The 25,419-nt window shown below is 36.6% G+C and overlaps 1 protein-coding gene across 2 annotated transcripts in view; it reads left to right on the top strand.

Moving 5' to 3' along the window:
* The window catches only part of PLXDC2 (plexin domain containing 2), a 247,268-nt gene that overhangs the window by 104,859 nt on the left and 116,990 nt on the right, over positions 1–25,419 (top strand). For both annotated transcript variants that reach the window (XM_053959107.1, XM_053959096.1), the window contains exon 2: positions 10,093–10,304. In XM_053959107.1, the coding sequence (XP_053815082.1) occupies positions 10,093–10,304 (212 nt within the window). The remainder of the gene's footprint in view (positions 1–10,092; positions 10,305–25,419) is intronic.

Genomic DNA, 25,419 nt, shown 5'->3' with positions numbered 1-25,419 from the left:
TATCTTCCACTTAGAAAAGCACTGGCACAGCAGAGTTGCAAATCTGTCCCTTCATAAAGTGTAGACTGATGTCATTTAAGCTGGCTCATCCCTGCACAGCTTCCAAAACACCATGTGCTTTGCAACAGTAATGGCAGTATCCATTTCTGCCTCCTTTTTAAAACATATGCACAGAGGAAATGTATGTCCACAGCATGCTAACAAACCCACCCCAGCAGGAGTGCTGCAAAGCTGATAATGTTTATTTTCCTGGAAATTGAATTGTGCTTGAATTGGAAGGTGTTTAATACAGAAGAAAAAAACCCCACATTTATTCAGTCTTCTCCCAGAATATGTCTATCCAAATGCCTAAGTTCCATGTAACTTGTGTATATTAAAAGTGGATGCCAGCAATGCAGTTCCCCAATTTTATTTTGGTATGGTGGGAGTGTGTCAAATGTAACATACATTAAAAAAAAACAGGTTTATCTGTAAGTTCTAAAATGCCTTTATAGGAGTTTAGTCATTCCAGTCCTGTTCATCCGTTAAAAACTGTGAAAACTTGCCCTTCCTGCACTTTACTCCCCACAGCTGCACAATCCACAGTACTAGATCGTCTGCCTTTTGGGAGAAGACAAAGAAAATATTCAATACTCCATGTACTGGGCAGTCCAATTCAACATTTTCTGGATAATTTCATTGCTTTGACAAGTTGCAAGATCGATGCAATATTTTATCTTCTCTTTCTACAGTATCTCTGCCAGTTTTCAAAGGGTTTGTTTCTTTTCTGCTAAACAAAGGATGTCTATAATTCATATCTCAAATGGACTTAATTTGTATTTTTATGCCTCTGATTTCTGATGGTTTTAATACAGCTATTCTTTGACTCTAAACACATTTCTACAACAATTCCTCCTCAATCTATGATTTTTTTTGTTTTGGTCTTACATCAAGTCTAGCAAGACAGATTTTGTGCCAGAGCTTAAAAACAATCTCTGCTCTAATTTCCTCCCATTCGTGTGCTAGAAACATGATGTTTTTCTCCAGCAGGTATCCTAAGCTAGGATTTTAGCTGATTTTAGCTGAAGCTAAAATGATAATTTCTCCAGAAAATAAAAATTAAAAAAAAAAAAAAGATGAAGGCATTTAGACCCATTGTGATTTCAGTGACAAATTTAATCTTTATTAGACAAGACAGAAAATACTTTGCCAACAGAGAGATTGGAAGAAATAAGCAATGGCCTTTTGGTAATAAAATAGTACATAGCTATTATCTAGTGCTTGTTATCAGTAACACAGACCATGTTTAAGAGAAAAAGTTCGTTTCATTATCTGCATCTTACAGATTACAAAAGAGAGGCATTCATTAAGCTATTATGAAAAAATATGAAAAAAAATCAGTAAATTGCTCTTTTATGGCATATATTTATTTTATTCTAGAGAATCCATCTCGACACTATATAAACTACTATAATTACTTAGGTTTCTCTTATGCTTCTTCAAAAATTGAAAGGTTCTGACTTCTGTAGTGGCTACTCTCACAGAGGACCGTATCTATGGTACTGCACTGGGACAGATTGGATCCCTTATTATTTAGAATCTCTACTATGTATTCAGAAGTCCTTAAGACACTTACTTCATGCATGTGAGTGAAAATGGAAGGCCGTAGGTCTTCTTTTTAAGAGTTTTGTTCTATTATTTTGGAACAAAATATGCAGAAATGAGGGAACTGGGTAAATATATAGAGAAATTTAAGTTAAACAGCAATTGCAAATTGATGGTGAAAAGACCTTGAAATAAGCTTCAATGTCTTTTTTTTTTAAATAAAATACCATTTTCATTTCTTGACCATCTCATCTCTACAAAAAAAAAAAAAAAGGGCATCACAGATAAAACACTGTAAGCATAATTCAGTGCATCTATAGAGGCATGAAAATCAGGTAAACATATCTTAAGAATTCTAAAGTACTAGCATTTAATGTATTTTTCAATCATTGCTAACCTAAACATGTAACCATACCATATAAGCCCAGCGAGACAACCTTTACTTCTGACCCTTGGAGCAACTCTGTGTTTGAACATGACAATTTACTTCTTTTACTTTTTGCAGGAAACTTCATGAAAAACATCTTGACACCACAGTGTAGTGAGTTCTGGCACTAAGCCTTTACTGTTTATTAAATGAATTCATTAATTCTACAAATGATCAATCTGTTTACTTGTAGCTGGATTAATCTTTCTTAATCCTGAATCATTGTTTGTCTAGGAAGATTTGTGTGCAGAAAATGAAAGAGATATTTAGTTTCCTTGTTTGATCCATAATGAAAGTGAAGGGGTTTAAATTTATGGCTCTGATGGAAATTAATTTGTGATCTTGAGCTGAAAAGAAATCCAAGTTATGTCTCCATAAACAGCTGTAAATTCTAATTTTCCCATCTTCAAAAAATTCTCTTTTGCCACTCTACTGGAAGAAAAATAATGCAGTTTTTTTCTTCAGCTTTTATAAGATCAGATTACTATTACATTCTCTGCTACACATTTCTGGGCAACAGCAATTGATTGTTCATTTTCTAGTTTTCCAAATCCTGAGCTCTGTGAAACATCTACTACTGCAAACCACTTCCTTTCCCCTCCTGTGATGGGGGCAGAGGGGATTGAGGAAGCAGAGAGAGAAATGTGCCATATTTAAGTCATGCTGGGGTTACATTGCATGATCTGCCTTTCTTTGAATTGTCCAGGATGTGTTGAGTTTTCAGAAATGTCACTCTGTATGTAGGCTGTGTTTTGGCACACTGCCACAAACTCATTAATAAGTCTGTTTGGAGATAGTAAGAGGCTTAGGAGTTTGTCCTTGTTTGAGACAAACTTACCAAAGGTGGTTTCAGTCTGTTGGGCACCACTGACTAAGGAGGAGAGGAAATCCTTCATCTGTGTGCCATCAGTGTTTGCTGTACCTGATAAGGGATTATGTCATTGTGCCAATTTTCTTCTTTTATTTCCACTGTGCCAGGTTGCTCGGACATTAACCTGTGCCCCTGACATTGTGAGGTTGCCTGTACCTGTCTGTATGGGCAGCTCTGCTGTGTTGGTATGGGAGCCCTGTTGTCCATCTGTATCTCTGTGCTTCAGCAGCCCAATTCTGTGTGGCTGCCTTTGGGGTGAATGCTGGCATTGATCCTCATGCCTGATTCGAAGTCAGCCTGACAGGGCTACCCAGGGAGCCAATTACCCTCTGGTGCTGCTCCAGCACCAGTGAGTGACAGGCCTGTGGGGAGCTGGCCAGTGGTGTCTTGGCCAGAGCAGTGTCCCTGCAATCGCTGCTCTTTTCCTCTGAGCGCTGCTGTGCAGAGACACTGTGTGTGCTGTCTGTGCTAATCCATTTTTTGAGCAATGGGCTTCCATCTGCCTTAGCCTTTGGCTTTTCCTCAGGCTAAAACCAAAGATAACCCTTCTACCAAAGTTGCATTTGGCACTATCTGCTCAGAAGGGCATAATTAGCCGAGCTATTACAGGTTCGTACATTCCAGATATTTACTGTCTTCTTTCTCAACAAGTCATGCAAAATGAGTTCTAGACATATGCTGCAGCTCAAACTATGAATACCTACTTCACTTTTTGTAAGCTTTTCTCTCATATCCTTGGGTTGTTCTAGTGCCTAGGTTTTCTAGATCCTTCAGGAAAAAGAAAGATGCCTTCAAGTTGGAACAGTGAAGTGTATGCATAGGAGACAGCTCTAATGCTACTGTCCAATACCAGCAATCATACTGTAATCCAGGTACTGACCAGAAAAAAAAAAAAAACTAACTTCTTTACAATGTGTTTAAATAAGGTACAGTTGGTATTAGTATTCTCTGGCAAACCTTTGAATAGAGTTTGGAAAAGCAAGAATTTGCATATAAATAGAATATTATAGAGAGATCTCCATTTCTCTTGGCAGAGCATTTTTTGTTGAATTCTTTACTTTTTACTGCTTTTTAGATAAATAATTCTGTAGTTTAACAAGGGTTTGTGTTATAGGGAGGTTTGGACAGAAAATACATAAACTACACATGAATTAACATTTTGACATTATTGCTACAAGTTAATTAGAAAACATCAAATTATTTAAAATGTGTTAACTACTTCCTTTTCTATGCTGTAGTTGATAATCCACAAGAAAATAAAACTATTAATAGTGCGAGTTGTGTGCCAAGTACATAAGAACATTACAGATATACTTCCTTTTGGAAGCTTAGTATGTGCTAAATATTCATCTATGTACAGCTGGGGGTCTGCTTTACTGATAATTATTGCAAGTGCTACTGGAGATGTGGATATTGAACATATTAGTATAGGGTGCAAAGATTAAGTGAATAGTACTCAAATTGAATTTGCCATGGCTGGGCGTCTAAGTCTATTAGAGCTTCTTTTCTTTTTTTTTTTTTTTCCTTCTATTTTGTAAGGAAAGGCTAAACCAAAATCAATTCCAACTTCATTATCTTTCTTTTCAAGGTGATTTTGTCTTCCTGTCTCCAAAAGTGGAGAGCTGAAATAAAGGATTACATTCCACGTTGTTAGCTTAATCATAATTTTGTTTTTATCATTCCAAAAATAATACTAAAAAGGTCTGCAAGTGTGGGATGCAGATGTGCATAAGATTTGTAAGCACCTAGTAGATGTGAAATGTTTTATGACTTCCACTTCTGTTACAATCAGGCTTCCCTCTTGTTCTAACCTGAGGTGTTAAAGCAACTTAAATCCTTCTAGAATATGTGTGTAAAAAATTAACTGCTTTTTTTTTTTTCATTTTAAATCTTCTTTTTACTAAAATAGCTTCAAAATCTTGATACTGGCTAGGCTTTTTTTTGTCTGATATCACTGTGTACTGACCAAAATTTTCCCCCTCCTTTTACTATCCAGCATCTTCAAAACTGCAAGCCTTCTTTGAGACATAAGTTGTATTTTTTTTTTTGTTCTGTATGTACGCAGTTAGCAATAAATTTAAATCTTGGTCCCCAAGTGTAACTGACAAAAAGAATAGCAAAACAAATCTATAAGAAATTATAAAGGCATAATCAGTTTGCTTGTAAATTCAATGTGCAAATTATTGTGTTTATGTAGCTGGAGAACACGAATGAAGCTGGAATTTAACAATAATTCCTCAGTGTTGATGTAGGCTAATCAAAGTAACAGTATTGTTACTGGTGGACTCAGATCTTGACTTTACTTATACCATTTTAATTTTAATACCATTATTATGATTACATAAATAATTACAAAGTGAAAATAAATCAGGCAATTAAAACAAACAAACAAAAATTTAAAAAAAAACACCAAAACAAAACCAAAATACCCCAATACACTTCAAAAACCCAGCCTGCAGCAGTTGTAGTTGTGACAAAGATAAAGTTCTAGAAGTGTGCTAATATGCTCTTTGGGACCACTTGTAGTGGTGAAAAATAGTTATTGAATAGAAAGCAGTTGCGAAGGGGAAGGTCTGAGTTCATATTGTTGATAAAATGGATGTGGAAGGAAATTACCAGTTATGTTATTTCCCTGTCATAATATCTATTATTATTGATACTGATTCTGTACTGGATATGAGTCTTAGTCACTGCTCATTATATAATTGCATGGAAAACGTACCTCAAGCTAGTGTTGTTATTTTAGACATTATTTTTTTATTCTGAGCAAACAATTCAACAGCAGTACAGTGATCATCATCTTCCATCATTCAGAGTTTTCTCATTGTTGACCTCTGATTCCCTTTGCAGGCCTCATAAATTCTCATCCCTAGCTGGAAAAAATAGGATCATGTTATGCATTATTTTCCCACATATTGTTACAGTTCTGTTAGCAGTTACAGACAAGCTTTAAAAAGAAACTATGAGGATCTGGTCTTTTGTTGGTTGACCCAAATCATGACCCAAACTGACACAGCTATTTGTTTGCTAATTATCAGTATGGAATAGATTTTACAAATCGTCATTTTTTTAATTTGTTAAGAAATTTATTGCGTCATTATCAAGGACATATTGAAATTCTCACTTGACTTTCAAGGGCCGTAATAGAAATAAAGACTCATAATACAGGCTGTAGAAAGTTACTTAAGCTGAAGTAGTATCATGGCATTTTCTGTCCCTTGATGAAAAAATTTGTGTATTTGATACTTGATTTTGCTAGCATTTGGGCTGTGGCATATTTAGAAAGTTGATCATGTGTCTCACAAGCAATCTTCTGAATACAGGTTTCAATGTATGAGTATTTCTACTCTTTCCAAAAAAAATCTTGCTGATTATGATGCATTTATGAAATTAGTCAAATTGCAGAGTTGGCTTAAATGTGTGCAATCATGAAATAACACACACATTTCAGAAATGCAATTCTGAAATTCTGATGTGCTGAAACTCTCCACAAAACTTTATTAGAACTTTGGAAAAGGGGGGGAAAATCCAGAACTGGTTGAATTAATGGAAGAAGATCTATGTATTTGCCTTTTTTTTTTTTTTCCAAAGAAGGTTTCTTTCTCCTTTGGTTACATTGCCACCCATTAAAAAAATTTTTTTTTTTTGTTGTTTCTTCCTTATAAATAAACTTTGTGTTTTCCTTGCAAAATCAGAGCTATCTTACTTGTCAGGTTCAGCTGTTGCATTTTGGGCCTATTTGGTTATAGTTTTTCCTTTTTGTCTTTGAGGGCACGCTTAGCAAAGCAAAGAACCCAGGTCCCCACCACATTTAGGTGCCTTCTTCCCTTTCAGTGAATCTTTCTTGTATAGCCCAGCATTTCTGATCTGTTAGAACCAAGTTTTGTATCTCCTTTGATACAAGTCAAACAAGTTGCTGCCCATCTGTGTTTGGCAATATTGTGATTTTATTATAAATCAGACATTACAGCATTTGGCTTCTTTTCAATTGATTTGAATGACATGTTCTCCTTCAGTGTTAATTAAAGCAAGAGCTCCAAGATCTAAAAGATAAGACTATAATACTATAGTACATTTCCTCTAAAATGCCTTTTATATGATTTTTTTTAGCTACACAGAGATTTCAACCAGAAACATCAAATACTTCTAACTTGCAAAGTGTTGGAATTTTAGGTCTCTGAATGCCTTTTCTTATGGGATGCCTCCTTTTAGAACTTAAGGATAGTTAATCTATCCATTATCTGAAAATTTATATAAGTTTTATTTACATAAAAGTAAAACATCCTGTTCAGCTTATTTCAAAAATGTTTGTCATTTTCTCAGCATTAGAGATGTGCTGAGATAAACAAAGAGAACATTCTGGACCAGAGCTGGTCCAGCCAAGTTCATCACCCCTCTCTATCCCCTGTAGTTTAAGGAAAAGGTTTAATGAAGGATGAATCACAGAGTATGTTTCTTTATTTATTCCTTAAATCACATCCAGATTTTATCTCACATTGTAGCTCAGTATCCTCACACTGACTGTCCAGGACAGTTAACTAATCTATTGATAACTGTGTTTTACAGATTTTATGGTGAAAAACCTCCAAAGATTAGTTTAAAAACGAATAGTTATCACTTCCTGCATTTACTTTTTGCTACTATTCTATTTAGAAGGATATCATGCATTCTGAATACAGTTAGATTATTCTAAAGCTTCCTTATGTCAGTATAGCTTGTACCTGCAAAAAATGTTTATCAGTGTAATGGCAGAAAGTCTTTTTCAGAACATTTTCTATGTTTCAAAGAGAAAAATCACGTAATTAAAAATTTAAAAGGGGGTAAAAATTGTGCACTAATGACATCAAAAATCTCTTTAACGGGGAATGGGCAAGCCAAATTTTGCAGATGCCATGACACAATTATACTGTAAAAGAAAATATGGAGAAAATTGTGTAGAATTTAAAGGTTAGAAACTTCATTAATTTCTATTCAGGATGTGGGAGAACAAGGTGTAATTGATTTTCTTTACAAATGGGTCTCAACTTGAGGTGAATGGGATTTAAAACCCTCCCCTAACTTTCACACGTTCTATTTGCTAATTTAGGTGATTGCCTCAACACGTCAAGCATGTATGATAGCCATGAAAAGAGTAGACTGGAGTGGGACTGCAAAATGGGGGTGAAATGCTTTTTTTGCCTCTGAGTGTGGATTTTGAGCCACCAAGGCCAGGCAGGAAAGGTGCTTCAGGGGAAGGGAAAGGGGTCGCACAGACATAGCTGAGGTGCTGTAGCCTGGGCGCCCTGTTTGTAGGTGTGTGATGCTCCCCAGGCCTTGCAGAAGGTGCTGTGGTGTCCCGGTGCCCCAGCCTCGGTGGCAGCAGAGGACAAACACTGCCTCCCTGGAGCCAGCCCTAGGCACCACGGGCACGGGCAGGGAACCCCATCTGCCCATGGCTCTGAGCAGTTGGCCATGTCCCACAGCCTGGTGATCCCCATAACAGCGTGGTGAAGGCTGCAAGCTGAGGCAGGGAGGGCTGCTTTGAATAAATTTTGATAAAGAATGTGGAGGAATAAGTTAGTTCACCCGCTAAGCTGTCCCTCTGCATTGGGCTGCAGACTGTCTGATAAAATAGGGAGCACAGTAGCAATTTGTTGAAGTCAATGTTCTAAGGCTTTTAAGAAATGTAAGGAAACAGGCTTCAAAAAGCCACCTATTAGAAGAAAAGAAGTCTGATTTCTTGGGGTCTGAGGAAAGACATGGCCTGAGATTGCTTGTTTTGCATGTCAGTTAAATTCTGATTTATCTAGCTGACCAAACACCTTTGTCTCACATAATTTCAGCTTGGTTGAAACTGATCAAATAACTTAGGAAATAAGTTTAGTAGATTTGAGAGAGTTTGATAGAAAAATGGAACCACATAGAGCCTCAAGTGTATTAGATATTGTCTCTGTATTGTAAGACTTTCTGGTCTGCCAAGAACAATGTCTGACAGATTTTTCTATACCCATGGCTCCTACACCTGTTCCTGCTGTGATGCAGGAAAACCTCACTTCTTTAAACCTTTGATAGCTAATTTTCTATTTGTTCATCTCTTCTGTACTTTGACAACATGTGTGTCGCTTATTAAGGACCTTGGAAGTGGTACCATCTTTTGTTCAGAAGATTCTGTTAAAAAAAAGCAATGGAAGTATTTCTGCACATAATTGTTTACTGGTCTATCCTTTCAGATAGGCCAGACTTTGCCACTGCTTTTGAGAGGTCTTTTTTTTTTTTTTCTGTTTTTGAACCAAATCACCTTCTTCCTGGCCCATCAAAAGCACAGAGCACCCCTCTACTTCTCCTTTTAGACACAAAGACAATATGAAAAGCACATTTGAGTTTTAGTGCAAAATATGCAAACTTTCTTCACTCCCTTTGGATGGTGTTAACAAAACTAAATTAACAGAAAAATACTTTGATAGGGTTTTGGATTGGGCAAAATGAAAACTTCTGGAGAATTAATGGTTTTGTCTGCTGATAGTTTTATAGGTTTGTTGTGCTGCTAGTTTTACTAACATGAAAAAGTTGCAAATGAGCATGAAAATGTCCAAAACTAATACGTTAAACACACCACCCAACTGGTCACCCCTTGCAGAAGATATAGTGAGTGTCTGCAGACTTCACACATCATTCATGTTTATCACATATACAGCAGGGCAGCTTTATTTATGAACTGGAACAGCTGTTTATGAGAATTTCACATCTTTCATAATGTTTATTTTCCTTTCACCATGGCTTCCAAGCTCTTTTGACATAAAATCAGTAGGAAAACTAAGTCTGTACAAGAGTTTCTCTGTCTCTTCTACATTTGTTTTCTTAGGTGATTAAAATATTTTTTTTAGACTTATTCTATTTTTAAAAGTGTCAGCTATGGGTAAACATGTATTAAAGTTAAAAATATTATAGGAAAAGCTTTTCCCAGACAGAAAACAAGCAGAAAAATAAAATAGTTAGGATGCTTAGATGAGTCTACAAAACTTAGTCCAAATTCCTGAATTTTGTAAAAGTATAATAGTTCTTTTAAACACTTATGTTGCCATAAAATCTTTATCAGGGATACAAATGGCTATTTTACAAAGTGTACAAAACCTTTATAAAAAATTCTTGTGTTTTCACTTATGATTAGCAAACCAGCGTTCTGGTCACTTACTACATGGCTTTGTTTTGTTTTTCTTTTCTTGTCACACAGGTGTGTTTTATGAAGTTGTTCAGAGCTTCCCTCAAGTGGAGGAAAATGTGGAGGTGGATTCATTTGTAAGCAACCACAGGTGGAGGAGGCACTCAGAGTCCCTCAAATCAGTCGACACCAACAGAGCCAGCATGGGGCAGGATTCTTTGGAGCCAGGGGGTTTCACAGATCTGCTGCTTGAGGAGGGACGTGACAACACTACACAGATTGAGGTAGATATTAATTTTATCTAATTCATTTTATTGTTTTTGACTGGGGGTAAGTAAAAAATTAGGACATTTCTTTCACGGTATTCAAGCACTTATGGGGAGGAGTACCTCTGGTATTTGTGAACCTATCAGCACATGGAAGCTGGAGTTTTCTCTTGTCCTGAGGCTGGAGCCTGTCCTTTATGACTTTTGAAGATAGTCTCTTGAGGATGTTTGCTTTTTTGCTGGAAAACAGTTAAGGGAAGGCCCATGTTTTAGCAGTTCTTGCTGGAAAACTGGAAAAGGAAGTTGTATTAAAACAGAATAAAATTTAATTCTTTTTTGAAGTTGATGTAAACACCTCAATTTGCAAGACTTTGCCTGATCTTTCTGGAGAGTGCTCTCCAGGCACAAAGGGGAGAAGATCCTAGAGAAATGAGAAATTGGAAGAAAATTCAGGTTGGTGATTGAAAAAAATTGCGTACTATTTGATTTTTGATCTTCCAAAGAATAAGATGGATTGAGTCCATCGTTGTGAAGCCTTGGGACATTCTCCCTCTGTTTTATTGTGTCATTCAACCTAATTTCTTGTTTAGCTGCCAGATACCTCTCTGTCCTGTTTTCTTTGGTTCTTTTGTTGTTGTGGTGGTGGTGGTTTTTTAAGTATTGAATCTGTGTTTTTCCTGTTAATAGACTCTACATCCTGTTTTTCAATAAAATACACCTTGGAATAAACTACACTTAACATCTTCAGTCATTATAATCTGCTTCCAAAACAACAGTGTTAGGTTTTTTTCAGTTCCAAGAAGCTCACTTTCAGAGGAAAAAAAAAACAGATTTCAGATTTTGGGTTGTTACTTACACAATAAAAAACCACAATGCAATATAAAACCCATCTGTAGAGACAATGGAATCTCTCCTGCCTGAGCAAAAAAATAGTGCTTTCAGAGAGGTGTGTTTTGTGCTCGTTGTTTTTAAGGTTCCCAGTTTGTACAGCACTAATTACATTTCCTCTGGTACTAACATGAAAGCCACTGGTTGGTAAATTGTAGTTTTGAATTTCATGTTCATTTTTAACTTCCTTTTTGCCTCGTGTAATCCTCATCTGCCCACACTTGTAGCAATTATTTTGGGCTACAACACAGATCAGTCTTGCTTCTAGTTATTTTAGTAGGTAAAGTGCACACTGTCTCAGGTATGGGGAAGTTGTAGTAGCTGATCTTTCCATGGTTTACCCCATAGATCCCTATGCAGTGTTTCCATTCAGTTGGGTTCCAAGCTCCTGTGAAGCAAAATGGTCAGATGTCCCCCTCTAACATTTATGTGTAGCAAGCCTTGGGGAAAAAAAGGAATGCTTGCAAATGGATATACATAGAATGGTATTTTCTAGGAACATCTTTTCTGACAGATTAATGTCTTTACAGTGTCTTAACCTGAAAAGTTTATTGAATTCAGGTTTTGTGTTCTGTTGGAAAACTTTTTTTTTCTAAGGTCTTTTCAGCACAATAAGATAACGGAGTTGTGGTTTTACACATTATCGGATTCCATTGAAAATCCCCACTCCAACACACAGGCATCTCACAAAAAAACCCTTGATGCCTGGCCTTATGGAGAAGGTAGAGTATACAACAGAAATCCACAGAGGAAGAATCCATATGTTGCAGTCTTCTGCAGCTTGGCAGCTTATCAGCAGTGCTGGAGACCTTATTGATTATTTTAAATCCTTGCTCTGTGCACATTGCAGTACTTGCTAAAGAAAATCCAGAGAATAAGTATTAGCTGCCACTTACATTTAGTGATGCTACAGGATGACATCTCTCCTTTACAGATACTCTTTTCTCTGAAGTGTTTTGTAGGCTTACCATGCAAATGCAGACTTCTTTAATATAAAGACTGACACTGATGACATGTTTTCACTTGATAGTATTTGCTGTCCTTCTTTATAATGATGAGTTTTTCTCTCCAGCTTTGTAAACCCAAACCCTTGCTCCCTCTCTCACATCTATCCATCCCTTTTTTTTTCTTTTTGAAAAAAAATAATACCAAAACAAAAATAAATAAATAAAACAAACAAACCCCACAAAAAACCCAAAACAGCCCAGGGAAAAAGGGAAGGTAGGCAGAAATGTCTGGACACTGTTTAACATTAAATATTCCTTGAGTTATCAATTCATACAGTCATAAGTTGAAAAATGATAAAATCAAACCTGTGTGGAGCACAGCTTAGTTCCGCTAGATTTCCATTTATTTTAAGATAATGACATTTTTTATTAATTTTTTCCCATTGGAGTTACTGGAATTTTTCTGTAATTTCACTGGATCAGCCATCAGCCCTGGTCTGGAGGTTACTTTAACATCAGCTTGACTGGGAGCATGAAGTGCAGATCTAAAGCTCTTCATGCATGTGCATTGTAGATTGATTTGTCACACCTTTCCAGTAGTCAGGGTGGACCACCTCCTGTGTATGGGAAAGATGATAATGGTGAGATTCTCTTTAGGGTGCAGCCTCTCTGCTCCAAAAATGGAGCAGCGTAGCCACCAGGGTATCTCTCTTTACGTCTCTGTTTTGTCTCTTTTGGCATTGTGATTCAGGAAAGGGCTCATACAAAATGATATACGCATTCAGGTGCATTTTTTAAGTAAAGCTGTTCTCTTGAACTTGTTTTAAACTAAATTGCAGAGACTAGAAGAAGCAGTGGTTATAAACATTTAATGTGCTGGGCCTTCAGAAAAGAGCAGGGCCTTGGGAAGAAGATGATAAGACCTCCAGGTCCCATTGTGTTGATGGAGAATAGGAATGTTGTGGTCGCACAAACCCATAAGGATGGATGTTGCCAAAAGAAAAGAAAAGGACATAAACAAGTTTTTGCTGCACACCAGATAGAAGCCCTGATAGCTAACTGTAAATTATAGAGTAAAATTAATAGATAACACTCTTAAAGCAGTACTACTATCTTGAAAGTACTCATCCTATTTTAGAAGGATTGTTATGATGTGCCAATTGGAGACTATAATGTTGCAAATCCAAAAAGCCTCCCAGGGATGGAGGTTAGTCCCATTTGCTTTCTTTGCAATTGGTCCTCTAGAGCTCAAAGGTAGAGGAGGGTCATATTCTATAAGAGACTTATTATGTTTTCATTCCCATTATATCAAATAGCTAGAGAGAGAAAGCTCTGCAGAGGGATAAAATAGTGATATAAAAAGAGTAAAATCTTATACAGATGGGTGCAAATGTTACGGTCTGAGAGAAATCCCCAAAGCAGATAGCCTTGGACAGGTAGAGCAATATGCTGTCAGCCATCAAAACCAACTGTAAGGGGCAGCCCCAAAATACAGGGTTCTGGTGATGCACTGCAACAAGTTGTCTTCTTGGCTTCATGGCAAATTAGAGTTTCAGAAGGTCTCCATTGAAGACAGGAGCATCCATGGCTAAGCCATATTTCTTCCCAAGGGTCGCAAAGTCAAATATTAAAACCTTCTGCCTGGAATAACTTTGGGACTAGAATTCTTCTTTCTAGAAAGTTTGTTTCTCAAATTTCTGGGATTTCACAATATCATGATTTCAAGCCTAGCTTTCCTTTTATTTCTTCTCCCATCTCTTAAGGCTCTCTCCTGTTTTGAGGGTCAGGGCTGTTTTGGGTTTTTGCTTGTTGTGTAATCTACTGCTTTTGTTTATTGTGCTCAGGACATTTAGAAGTGCCTTTTACTTATGATAAATAGAGCTTAGGAAATGCAATGTGTCAGGTGGAATTTGTTACTGCAAACACTATAAGCTCTTGTAAAAGCAGTGAGTGTGAAAATATATCTTCCTGAATATGTGTAGTTTGGCATGTCTTTTTTCAAGCAAGGAGAAAAATAAGATAAATATACTCTGTTTCTTCATATATTCTTGTAAAATAAAAGTATGCTCCATAATCACTCACTTTTATTAAGTAGATTAGTATTAATATGGTTAAAATAAACTCAGCTTCATGGTGATGATGTGACAATTTGTTCTGTTAAACCCCAAAGGCCTGTGGCCATACAGATAATGAAGGTGGATATCAGAGGTTCTTTCTGCCTGTTTATTTTTTGCATTACTGAGAAACAAGCTGATCTCTGAAATGAATCTCCTATGGATGCTGGTTCCCCAGTATTCACTGCTAAAGGGATGCACAAATGCATTCCTATTTTGTCATAGTACTTGCGAATGCAGGTCTGGCTACTGAGCACTGGAAAAGTCTTAATAACTCAATAATATACAACTAATGCATTAATATACAATTGTGCATTGCACAAATGTTGCATGATAATTTCTTCCATAGTTTAAAATGTGCATAATTTTTCAACTGATTTCCTATGACTTTTAACTATGTGTAGCTCCATTCAGAACAGTCTCCCTCTGTACGTCTAGCTTTGGTCTTTTTATGGCGGATCTTCCTCGTGACTGCAGTCACACCAGTGCAGGGTAAAAGTACTGGCAGGGTAAAACACTGGCAAGAAAAACACAGAGAAATTGAACTGGAGAAGTGTCTGATATATAGCTTGCATTGGCATGAGCAGAAGGTGAAAAACTTTGCAGAATAACTTTAGATCATGTGAATTACTTTCGAATTTGTTGCCACTGTATAGAGATACTACATCAAAACAATTGTCTTTCAAAAACTTCAAATATCAGAAATAAATCCAGCAATAAAATAATAGATTAAATTATAGTCAAGCTTGAGCTGAGTGCAGTAAAGTTTTATTGCCTTGCACCAGCAAAAATGTGAGGAAAAACATAATTTTTCATATAAAGACTCAGAACAGAATGAATGATTGCTGCTGTATGACAGAAGATTCAGTTCTGAGCAAAGACCAGCATCCTAAATCACACCAAACTCAACTGTATCTTATTTTCTCCACTCCACCTAATATATTACTTTCAAGCATAGAAAATTGAGGCTATTTCAGTGCATTTTTTTTTTCTGTATTGAAGTAATTCATTTATTCCTGTGGATATCACTGATGTCTCCTGCTGTGTATTGCTTTTAACTAAAATAGAGTTGTTGCCAACTGAAGTCACCCTTTGGGTTTTTTTCCTCCTTTCTTTACTTTCTCTAGATGTTGTTTGAAATGTAAATTTTAGCAGCACCTGTAGTTTATCCCTGAAAAGCATCTTGCCCCTATTGAAACAACATTTGTGGGTTTCCTACTGATAACAAACAGTCTTTTGCTGGATTTTGCATTCTGATTCAGAGTTTCTGTGGAAAAGAGCACTTCTCCCTTATCAGTCCCAGTCACTCATGGATGTGAAGATGTCTGATTCTGACTGGCAAAAACAACAGTAGGGATTGAGTTTTACAGCCCTTGGGATTTGAGAGCAATTACTCTCAGCTACTGACAGCAGTGTCATCATGCCCATTGCTGTGTCCCCACTGCAAGTCTGAGCAAGGAAGAAAATAAATGGTTGAGATTAAATTTCCTTCAGCTGGACAAATGATAAGGCAATTCTGTGATTACTTCTCTAATGCACTGTATTAAAAGTAGAAAAACTCATCCATGTGAAAGAGAAGCCTTAAAACTAAAGAGTATTGTAGTCTCATAGTGAGCTGTCAGTTTGGCCAAGCCTGCCTCTGTTTTGTTCCTGCTTTTATTTTTTTTCTTTTCTTCCCATCCCAATTCTTTAAGGCCGGTTGCGTTTGAAGGACTTATAAAGAGCAGTGTTAATAACACTGTATTCAGAAACCATGGTCCCTCCAAGTTATTGACAACCATATTCTGTATTTAAGAAAAAAATCCTTATTATCACAGTCTAATGAGTACTTTTGTTCTTTTTCCTCATCCCAAGCTAAGAGAGTGTCCCCCTTTACTTCTAAAACCTGTTTTCTGACTTGCAATTTTTAGAGCCTTTAATTGCTTGTGTAAAGTTGCCTGCTTACTTACTTTTTAAATTTATAGTTTAAATATTTATTTTAAATATTATTTGTATCTTCCTTCTGCTGTCAGTGATCCCCAACAGTGCAAGTTGATTCCATGGGCAACATTTCTTGTGCAGCCATTTAGTTTAATATCAGGGATGCTATTGATCCCTTCACCACTAGGATGGAATTCTTTTCTTAGTGCATAGTCACATTTTAATGCAGATTATGAAATATCAAAGTAATGCATATTCAGTACAAAGGTTTAACTAGATTTTAGGTTTCATTTGGAGCATTTAACATATAAGTGAGTAGGAATGAAGCTTTGCAGAACAGAAATTTGTCACACACAGAATTGGCTGATTCTTTAGAGAGCAAAAGAACAACACTTATATTATGAAATTTGTATTTACAAAAGTCTGGAGGGGAAAAAATAACTAAAAACCTGAAGCAACAATCAATTTTTGATACCTGCTTTCTGATGTGGTTTTATTTTAGGAACAGATTCTAGACTATATTATCAAGCTCAAATAATATTTAGCCCTTGGCTGAAATAAGGGAAAGATCAGATTTTGGTTAAGTTTAATTTAGATTTCTAAGTCAAGAAATGCTCTGTAATTGATTTAATTACATGGCTGAGGCTTTTCAGGTCTACTTGCAATATCGTTATCATAACAAAATTTACATTCACTCTTATTTTCACTTTTGGGCATGTATAATTATTTCTTGTTCACAGTTAATAATTACTACCTCACATGATTTTTGGTGTATGTGTGATTTCTGGTGTTTGACTCATTCAAGATAAGGAGGAAAATTTTGGGCTCTTCCTGTAGGCCTGCAAATATTTTCCACAATTTTTGATCCAACTTCAGTTACCTAGTATAGACTTGGAACTTCCAAGGCTAAAACAACTGTGACTAAAATACATGGTTTTACAGTTGAAGGTGGCATTTCAGATTTTCAGTCATTTCAGGCCCTATCTTGTTGCCTTGAGCTGTGTCAGTTGTACCTCTAACACAGATGTCTTGCAGCCTTTAAGCCAGAGTAACTTAAGCCCAGAAGTCTCTGTTGGAATATGTGCTGTTCACATCTCTGGTGTTTCCATAATGTTCCAGAGGATTAAACCAATGTCCCATATGATTCCTTTCTTCTGCACATCATGAAACTGCAAAAGCTCTGAAGCTTATTGGCACTGAATGTTGTGGATGTCAAAATTTACAGAATGAGGCAAATTTTCGGAATACGAATTTGTCACAGGTTATTAAACACAAAGGGAGTTTCTTAAGGGCAGATTACTGGACCCTAGGGAAAATGGGGAATTGCCATTGTTTGCTCTGGGTCCCCAATGCTTACTGGGCATCACACAGACATAATCATAGAATATCCTGAGTTGGAGGGGACCCACAAGGATCATCAAATCCAATTCTCTTTCCCAGTTGGTTCTGAGGACGATGTGAAGATGTTTGACTTAAGAGAGAGAGTTCAGCTGTTCTTGTGCATTTTTTGATAGCCATTTACTAGATAAAGTTAAATATCATGTTATTATTTTCATATTTGGGAGCTTGAAAGTTACAGTGGAGATTAAGAATGTATTGGAGGAAGGATCTTGGGATATGCTGAAACAGTGCCACTGCACTGAAACCATTGTTTTCGATTTAGCAGAATGTTTAGATAGCATATTTTTATTGTAGGAGAGCTAAAATTTTGTGTTAAATTATATAGCCAATATAGTAATTGAAGACTAAGTTGTATATAGATTTTTCTTGCTGTATTTTAATTTTTTTTGCAATTGTTATTTTGAAATGCTTTTATTCACAATTTCTGAGAGTTTATTCTAGAAAATTAGCTTGTTACTTTGGAGGTGGAGACTGTAATTTATTTTCACAAAAATCAAATACACATTTTTCAAAGTGAGACAAGGGAAAAATATGTTTCCTTTTCATATGATCTTAGGGAAATTTTTGAACTTTCTATTCATGTGACATCCTAAGACAAACTAAAATGTCTGGAAATTACTGCTAAATTTAGTATTTAACTGATAATTTTTAATCATTATAAAGAAGAGCCAGGGAGTGAATTAGTCTGGAAAGCAGCACAGATCATACATGAAATGTCCTAATTCTCTGCTATTGCTAAATTACACCAAAAAGTATGTCACCTGCAATTAGAAACAGAATCTGGAATGATCATTAATTTACTCATTATTTTCTGCTGAGTTTTTTACCAGTGATGTCATACTTTCTAGCCAGCCAGCAGACTGAAATATCACCGTCTTGGTTTTTTCCAGGCTTTCTGTTTCAAAATGGTAAACTAGGCAAACACCTCATTTATCTTTTTCTTTTGAACATACTGATTGCTTACTTATATCAAGGTCATCTTAACACTTTTACTAGGTCTTGCTGCAATGTTCAGCTAGACTGAATGCATTGCCAACTCTGTAAAAGCTGTTGAAGCAATAACCCTGTCTACATTCCCAATATTCTCAATCTAAAGTCAAGTGATGGTTCTGCTAATAACTCAGGTATAGCTGAAAAGGGAAAAAGCTGGAGGAAAGACTCATTCTCTGTTTTCTTTAAGCATGGGAGGAGAGGACAGGGAAGGGAAGGAATTAAAAACTATCTTCCCCATTCCTAAATAAGAGAACTCCATTGTAATCCTGAGTTTATCTCCCCATGCTTAGCTACATTGGCACACAAGGCATTTCATTTAACACATTGATGAGAATGAATCTTTATAGAAAGGAAGGAGACAGGAAATTCAGAATTTAATGGCATCTGCCTTTGAATTTTCTTAATGATAATATTTTACTTTTCCATATCCTTCATCTCCAACTTCCTAAAATGTATTCCAGAATGGTGGAACTCATGACTGAAAAGAGTATGAGCAGAATCAACAGACCTTGTACTTTCTGAATTAATTATTTCAGTCATACATGCCTCAGCACTTGCTTACAGGGGTTTGCTGAAAATAGATTCAACTTGTGAAGCTGAATATTAGTGTGGCTGTGAAGGCTGGGAAGGTCTCAAGGAAAGTCTCCTTTCCCAGACACTTCCTTTCTGACCCTTTTCACCATGTTCACCTGGAGTGTCCTCAAGAGAGGAGACTTGTATCAGTTTGGTCATGCAAAAAGCAGAAGATTATGTTCATTTCTATCCATGCAAAGTGAACAGCCTTAGCTAATTTAACAGCACTGAGCAAATTGTGCATAGTTGGTTGGAGCAGGGAGTGAGGGTGAATACATTACCAAGTTGTTTGTGCAGAGGAATTTGGGTAAGTAAGTAAAAAGTTGTCACGCTAAGCCACACAATTCCAGTTTGGATAGTACCAGTCCTTAGGGATAGATTTTCAAAGCTGTAGGAATTCTGCTGACATTGATGGATTACTCAGTGTCTCTCCAAATCTTTCATGTTTCTTTAATATAGGAAAGTCAATTATCTGTTTTCCCAAAACAGTAACAACATGGCATGTAAACAGATGGGTCCATTGTTTCAGATTTGGTCAGACACTTCCTGTCACTCTCTGTAAATTTAGTATTTATGCCAAAGTCAATGATCTATCCTCACTGTGATTGTATGATTATACAGACTTTGCAAAGAAAATAATAAATGGGGCCAATGCTCAAAATTCATATCAAGAGGGGGATCAGAGTCAAGAAAGTTCTATTTGTAAAATGTGCATTTGTTCTTCTGAAAATGCCAGTTAAATGTTTTCGACTGCTGAAGAAAATGTTGATGAAACTCTTCAAGGAGCTGTACTGTTTCATTCACAAAACAGAAATAACTAATGGAAATACCAGGGATTTATTTGGTTTTTTTCTTTCTTCTATACCACTTGCATGCATTCATGCACAGCATGTCTAACTGTTCACAGATCATCCATCAGTAAAGAAACAGTATATTTATTTCTGGAAAGCAAAATTAGCAATAGAAAATCTTGGAGAGTGTGCAACAAATTGCAGAGTGAATAACAAGAGGAAAAAAAAACCAAAAAAGAATAGCAAACGTGGCACAACAGTTAACAAAAGTTAGAGAGATGTGACATGGCTACTGGAGGCTTGCTTCTTGCATTTGTAGTAAGCTGCATAATTCTTCACAATTTCCTACTACAATTTTTAAATAAAGCATCATTTTCTGAGCATTCTTTCTGTAACCTTAGCAACAAAAGTAGGAAGAGGGAGAAATTGCAGATGGAAATCCTATCTGTCTGATCTCATCTAGGCGGAGCAGTAAATATCTTGAGGAATAAAGTGCCAAGATCTCTCAGGGGTATTCTGCTCCAGTACAGATAACAAAGCAAGCTGTTTCTCAGGTTCTTCCTGCTCCAGGTAAAGTATGGATGCCTCTCTTCTGGTGTATGAAAAGTTCCTTTCAGTGCTAGAACAGACATAATCTGGCTCCAAAGTGCTACTGCTTAGATCTGGCTTACATAGGTCAACAACTTGGTGGGTGTTCATTTTGAGGGTATAACTTCAGGGGTATTATATTGTCTAGCACAGTGGATTATAGCAAGTTTGGTGAAGATGTTTGGAACATCTTCATTTCATAGTCATAAGCTAGTGCCCCCAATGTCCCTATTTGTCTAGAAAACAAACCCCCAACTCTTTGAGCCAAAATCACTGGCTATGTAGTTGAAAGAAACAGCAATTCATTCCTGAGAAATTTTTTTTTTCAATAAACCTGGAAATAGAATTTTGATTCAATCATTTAGTCTCTAGCAGTGTATACAATGTTGATTTTTCTTATATTATATCAAGCAGATTATTCCATAACCTTGGAAATCAAGGTAATTTCTTAAATACACTGCTGAGGTTTTGTTTCTAATATGAACATTCAATAAAGGGTAGTACACATCTGTTTACTCCTCCAATAATGAACATGAAATTTATACAAAATATTAGGTGACTGTGATTGCTAAAAGACACTGGACTCTGTACAGGTAGTGTTTTTCTTTTTTACTTGTAGGTAATCTTGAAATTGGAGGTGAAATTCAGCTCTTGAGTTTGGAAACGTAAGTATAGATTCATGTGGCATAGACAAGGAATGTGCAAGTTTTTACCAGGGCATGTAGTGGTAGGAGAAGGGGAAATGGCTTCAAGAAAGTAAGTTTAGTTGAGATATTAGGAAAAATGTCTTTGTCATGAGGATGGTAAGGCTCAGGTTGGAACAGGTTGTCCAAAGCAATTTGGATGACTTGTCCCAGGAGGATTTCAAGGCCAGGTTAGATGGACTCTGAGCAACCTGGTCTAGTGGAAAGTGTCCCTGCCCATGGCTGGGGGAATTGGAACAAGATGATCTGTAAATCTCTTCCAATATAAACTATTCTGTGATCAAAGTTGGTGGAAATTTAAGGTGAAAGGTGCCTAGCTATAGATGTCTGATGTAATTTTAGGCTGTGGTTATACTGAATGGTCCACTGCCATTCCTGTAGGATAAAGGTCAACTGCAGGTCCTGAATCATATCTGCAATTTTCAGATGGCCCTGGGTTCCTCCAGTGCTTAGTAATTGGATCTCATCTGTGGTCAGTACAGGCAGCGCAGTTAAAGTGTGTATTTGGATTGTTCTAAAGTGGAGCTGAAGGAGCTGGCAAATCTTCACTGACAGCATTTAATAGATCTGTGGTTCTGATAACAAGTGCTTACAAACCCAGCTCCTATAGACAGCTGCACTGAAGTATCCAACGTTCACTCCAAATAACATAATGCTCATCTACCTACTTTTCATCTGAGTCTGAAGGGACAAAATATGGATTTTTTTTTTTTTTTTTACAGATACACCAATAAATTCTATCAAGGTCAAAATGTTGCGATTCCTCCTCTTTTCCCTTTCCCTATCTAACTTGCCATGCCACCAACCCCATACCAGTAAGAAAATATTGATTTGAAACACAAGTAAAATCTCATGCCTTCATCTTTCACTGATTTTTAGTGCTTAGATGTTTTGCATCCCTTCCATTGTTTTAAATTGTCAAAAGACACCCTTCAAGTCAAAAGTAATCCTGTAGTGCCTTGTGATTTATGTTCTTAGTGTCCTGTATTTAGATGAAAGACAAAAAAGGAAATACAAGTTTATGCAACATTCCACTTTAGATCAATCTACTCTGGAAGAGCAATATAGATTTAGACACAAGAAAAAATAACATCAAAACGAAAACAATGTGTTAGTATAATTTTGAAATATTTGAGTATATTGGTTCAACAGCACTCTAGGTTACCTTGAAGGGAGTACTTTTCAGAGACAACAAAGGGAAGATATTATTTAGCATCCTGATCTTGTCTGGGTAATTGTGAAGTGCACAGAGTATTCCTCTTAAAAAAAAACCAGTGTAGATTCTGCAGAAATCTTGTTTGGAGCCTGATGTCAGGCAAAGGCAGCAACTTGGACACGCCTGTCTAGACAACATGTAACTCATCAAGCATCTCAATTAAATATGATGTCTTAGAGTTGTGGCACAAGAGTTCTCAAGGGATTTATTTATTTTATTGAGCGTGACTGGAAGATCTGATAAATAAGCATTTCTGTGACAAGTCCTTAAGAAATGTGGCTGGTGAGAACAGTTTGGTAAAACTGTACATATCATTTTTTTCAATATTCTTGTGTACACAATCCAGACTGAAATGCTCTTACAGATGTATAAAGAAAAAGACATGTGAATAAAGCAAAATGCATACTTTTTCCAAACAAAAGACTGGTAGAAGCTGCTAACCACTTTCATAATCACAGTCTTTCTTTGTAAGCCTTGAACAGTGATTTTGAAATTTTGCGTATTGATTGCAGATTTCAGCCAGTCCATGTTTTAGTTACTAAAGCTTCATGTGTGTTGTATATGAGAGCTAAACTAGAAAATTCTGTGGCTAAATAAATTATCAGTTTGTTTGCAATCTATTTAAAACCAGTGCACCCCAGGGAAGCTATGGTGACACAGTTTGTCCTGTGTTGCCCAGGTTCTCGGATGGGCATGGTCTGGCTATATGCTCACCAGCACATAGCTGGACTGAATAGCATGACTTTGGCAAAGACTGGTGCTAAGTGAGGTGTATGTTGGGACACCTTTAAAAGCTTCAGAATAAGCTTTATCCCTACAGGTAAAATGCTGCTGCGTTAATTAACCCATGCTCCTGTCTGTATCAGTTTTGTATTGTTCATACATGTTCCTACAACTCAGTGTCCTACAGTTTTGGCTCAAAACCCTGATGGATCCCTGAAACACAATATCAACAGCTTAGGAACGGCATCTCATACCAGTGAGCATGGAGCACTGTCCCATGGAAAGCCCTGATCAACTACAAACTATATCTGCTAATATCAACTTAATGCTTCAGATCTGTAGCACTTTCCATACCAATATATATTTGCCATTTCCCCTCCTCATGTGAGGCCTCAGGGCTCTTGGCTGGGTCTCAGTTGCTGTTTTCCTCGTATCTCTTCCAATAGACAAGTGCCAAAGAACAGGAAATAAGGATGACTTGCATCTCCTGGCATTTAAAAATACAGTGGAGGAATACAAAGGCTACAGAGAGTTTAAAGTTGCTCTAATACCTGGATGGATAAAAAGAAGAGGGTGTATAATACTAAACTGAACTTATATATTTAGGGGAGGAAAAAAATTGCCCAAGTGTGGCTGTAAGTAGGTCAAAGTACACATGCTCAGAAACACAGTTTGTTATACTCCACACAGAAGTGGATCTTTAAAAGACTAAAATATTAAATCTTTAAAAGCCAACTTGACAAAAATGTAGTTATTTATGGTATTATCTGGAGTATAAGCCCCCAAGAATGCAGCTGGTAACAGATGTGGTGCCATAACCAGTAATGCTCTGTAGTCTAGACCTGGCAGATAGGTTTTCATGTTTACAAAAAGTCATTTTTGCAGTTTCAGTTTCATGAACCCTTCAGTCATTTATACATATCTAAAAATGAGAATATAAATGCTAAAACCTGTGTTATAATTATGCCAAAATAAAATTTCTGCTAGACTACTTTTGGGCATTGTATTGAAATGGTTCTTCTTATTTTCTTTCTTATTTTTTTCTTAATTCTTTCTTATTTTCTTTTAGTGGAGAGGATGCTACATGGAGCAGTTAATAAAGATGCATTTTCAGAATGTCATTTATCAGACTTCTGCTCCAACAAATCAGGAACAAAACTACATAATAAATATTTCCCTACTGTAATTGGGTTTTGAGTGACTGGTGATTTGGCCTTTTTCCTTTCTTAAGTAAGGCATTGCAGAGAATTTTGCTCTTTTGAAGCTTGTCTCATATGACAAGACAGTCCAAAGGGCTTTATAAGCCTGCTGTAATGACCCCTAAATAGACTGACAGTTTTATAGCAGTACCCAAGAGGGAAGCTTCCTTTCAAAAGCAGCTGAATATCATGGAAAAGGCAGTGACTCCACATTGACTTCTCACTAAGCTGCAAAGACTAAATGGCTTTTTGGATTAATAACAGTTTTATAGCATCCTTCTCTTGCAGAATGTCTGTCAGCATGTGTGACTCGCCATTATAGGTGCTGTCAGGAGCTCAGATAAGTGCAGTTTAAAACCTGGGAACTTAGCTTGTTACAGTGCTGCATAAAGCCTTGTGTCTGCATGGGGGAGAGAGATGTGATATAAATCCTTTGTTTCATCCCAGCTGATGACAGTTTTTAATGTTTACCATAACAACTTCTGGATGTAAATCTGTAAGATTCTGGGCAAAGTGACTTCCATACTGGTCCTAGTGAAAGCCTGAGTGTGAGGACTACTGCACGCACACAAAATAGGCTTTCAGGACTCTGCAGAGTACTCATGTAGCCTCTTCTTGGAGAATATAGTGAGATGACATTTTTAATACCAAAGCACTTAGATACAGAATCTCCTCTTCCATTAGTTTGCCTTCCTCTCATTCATTAGTCATTATATTAGCTGTTCAAAGTGGATTTTGCTAGGGTTTTTGTCATTAACAGTGATATTCACAAGCCAGTAGTTGATGTCAGCTATGTATGTATTGCCCTTATTGGGCAATATATATATGGGCAATATATATTATTGGGAAATATATATGTGTATTCCCTTAGTTTGTCCCATATCAGACATTGAAAAAAAAAAAAAAAACCAGCAATAGAAAACCCAGCAGATTGCAACTTTGTCACTATGAAAGCAGCAAGTCACTGAAAAAGCACTTCTCTAAATTACATGTTTCCTCAGTAGATTTGTACAGAACAAAGACTTTTGTTAAGAAATTGAACAGTAGAGAGTTTATCCTTGATGCAAAGTGCTTAT

This window comes from Vidua chalybeata, chromosome 1, assembly GCF_026979565.1.
Source record: "Vidua chalybeata isolate OUT-0048 chromosome 1, bVidCha1 merged haplotype, whole genome shotgun sequence".
Lineage (NCBI taxonomy): Eukaryota > Metazoa > Chordata > Aves > Passeriformes > Viduidae > Vidua > Vidua chalybeata.
This window is presented reverse-complemented; position numbering and strand designations above follow the sequence as displayed.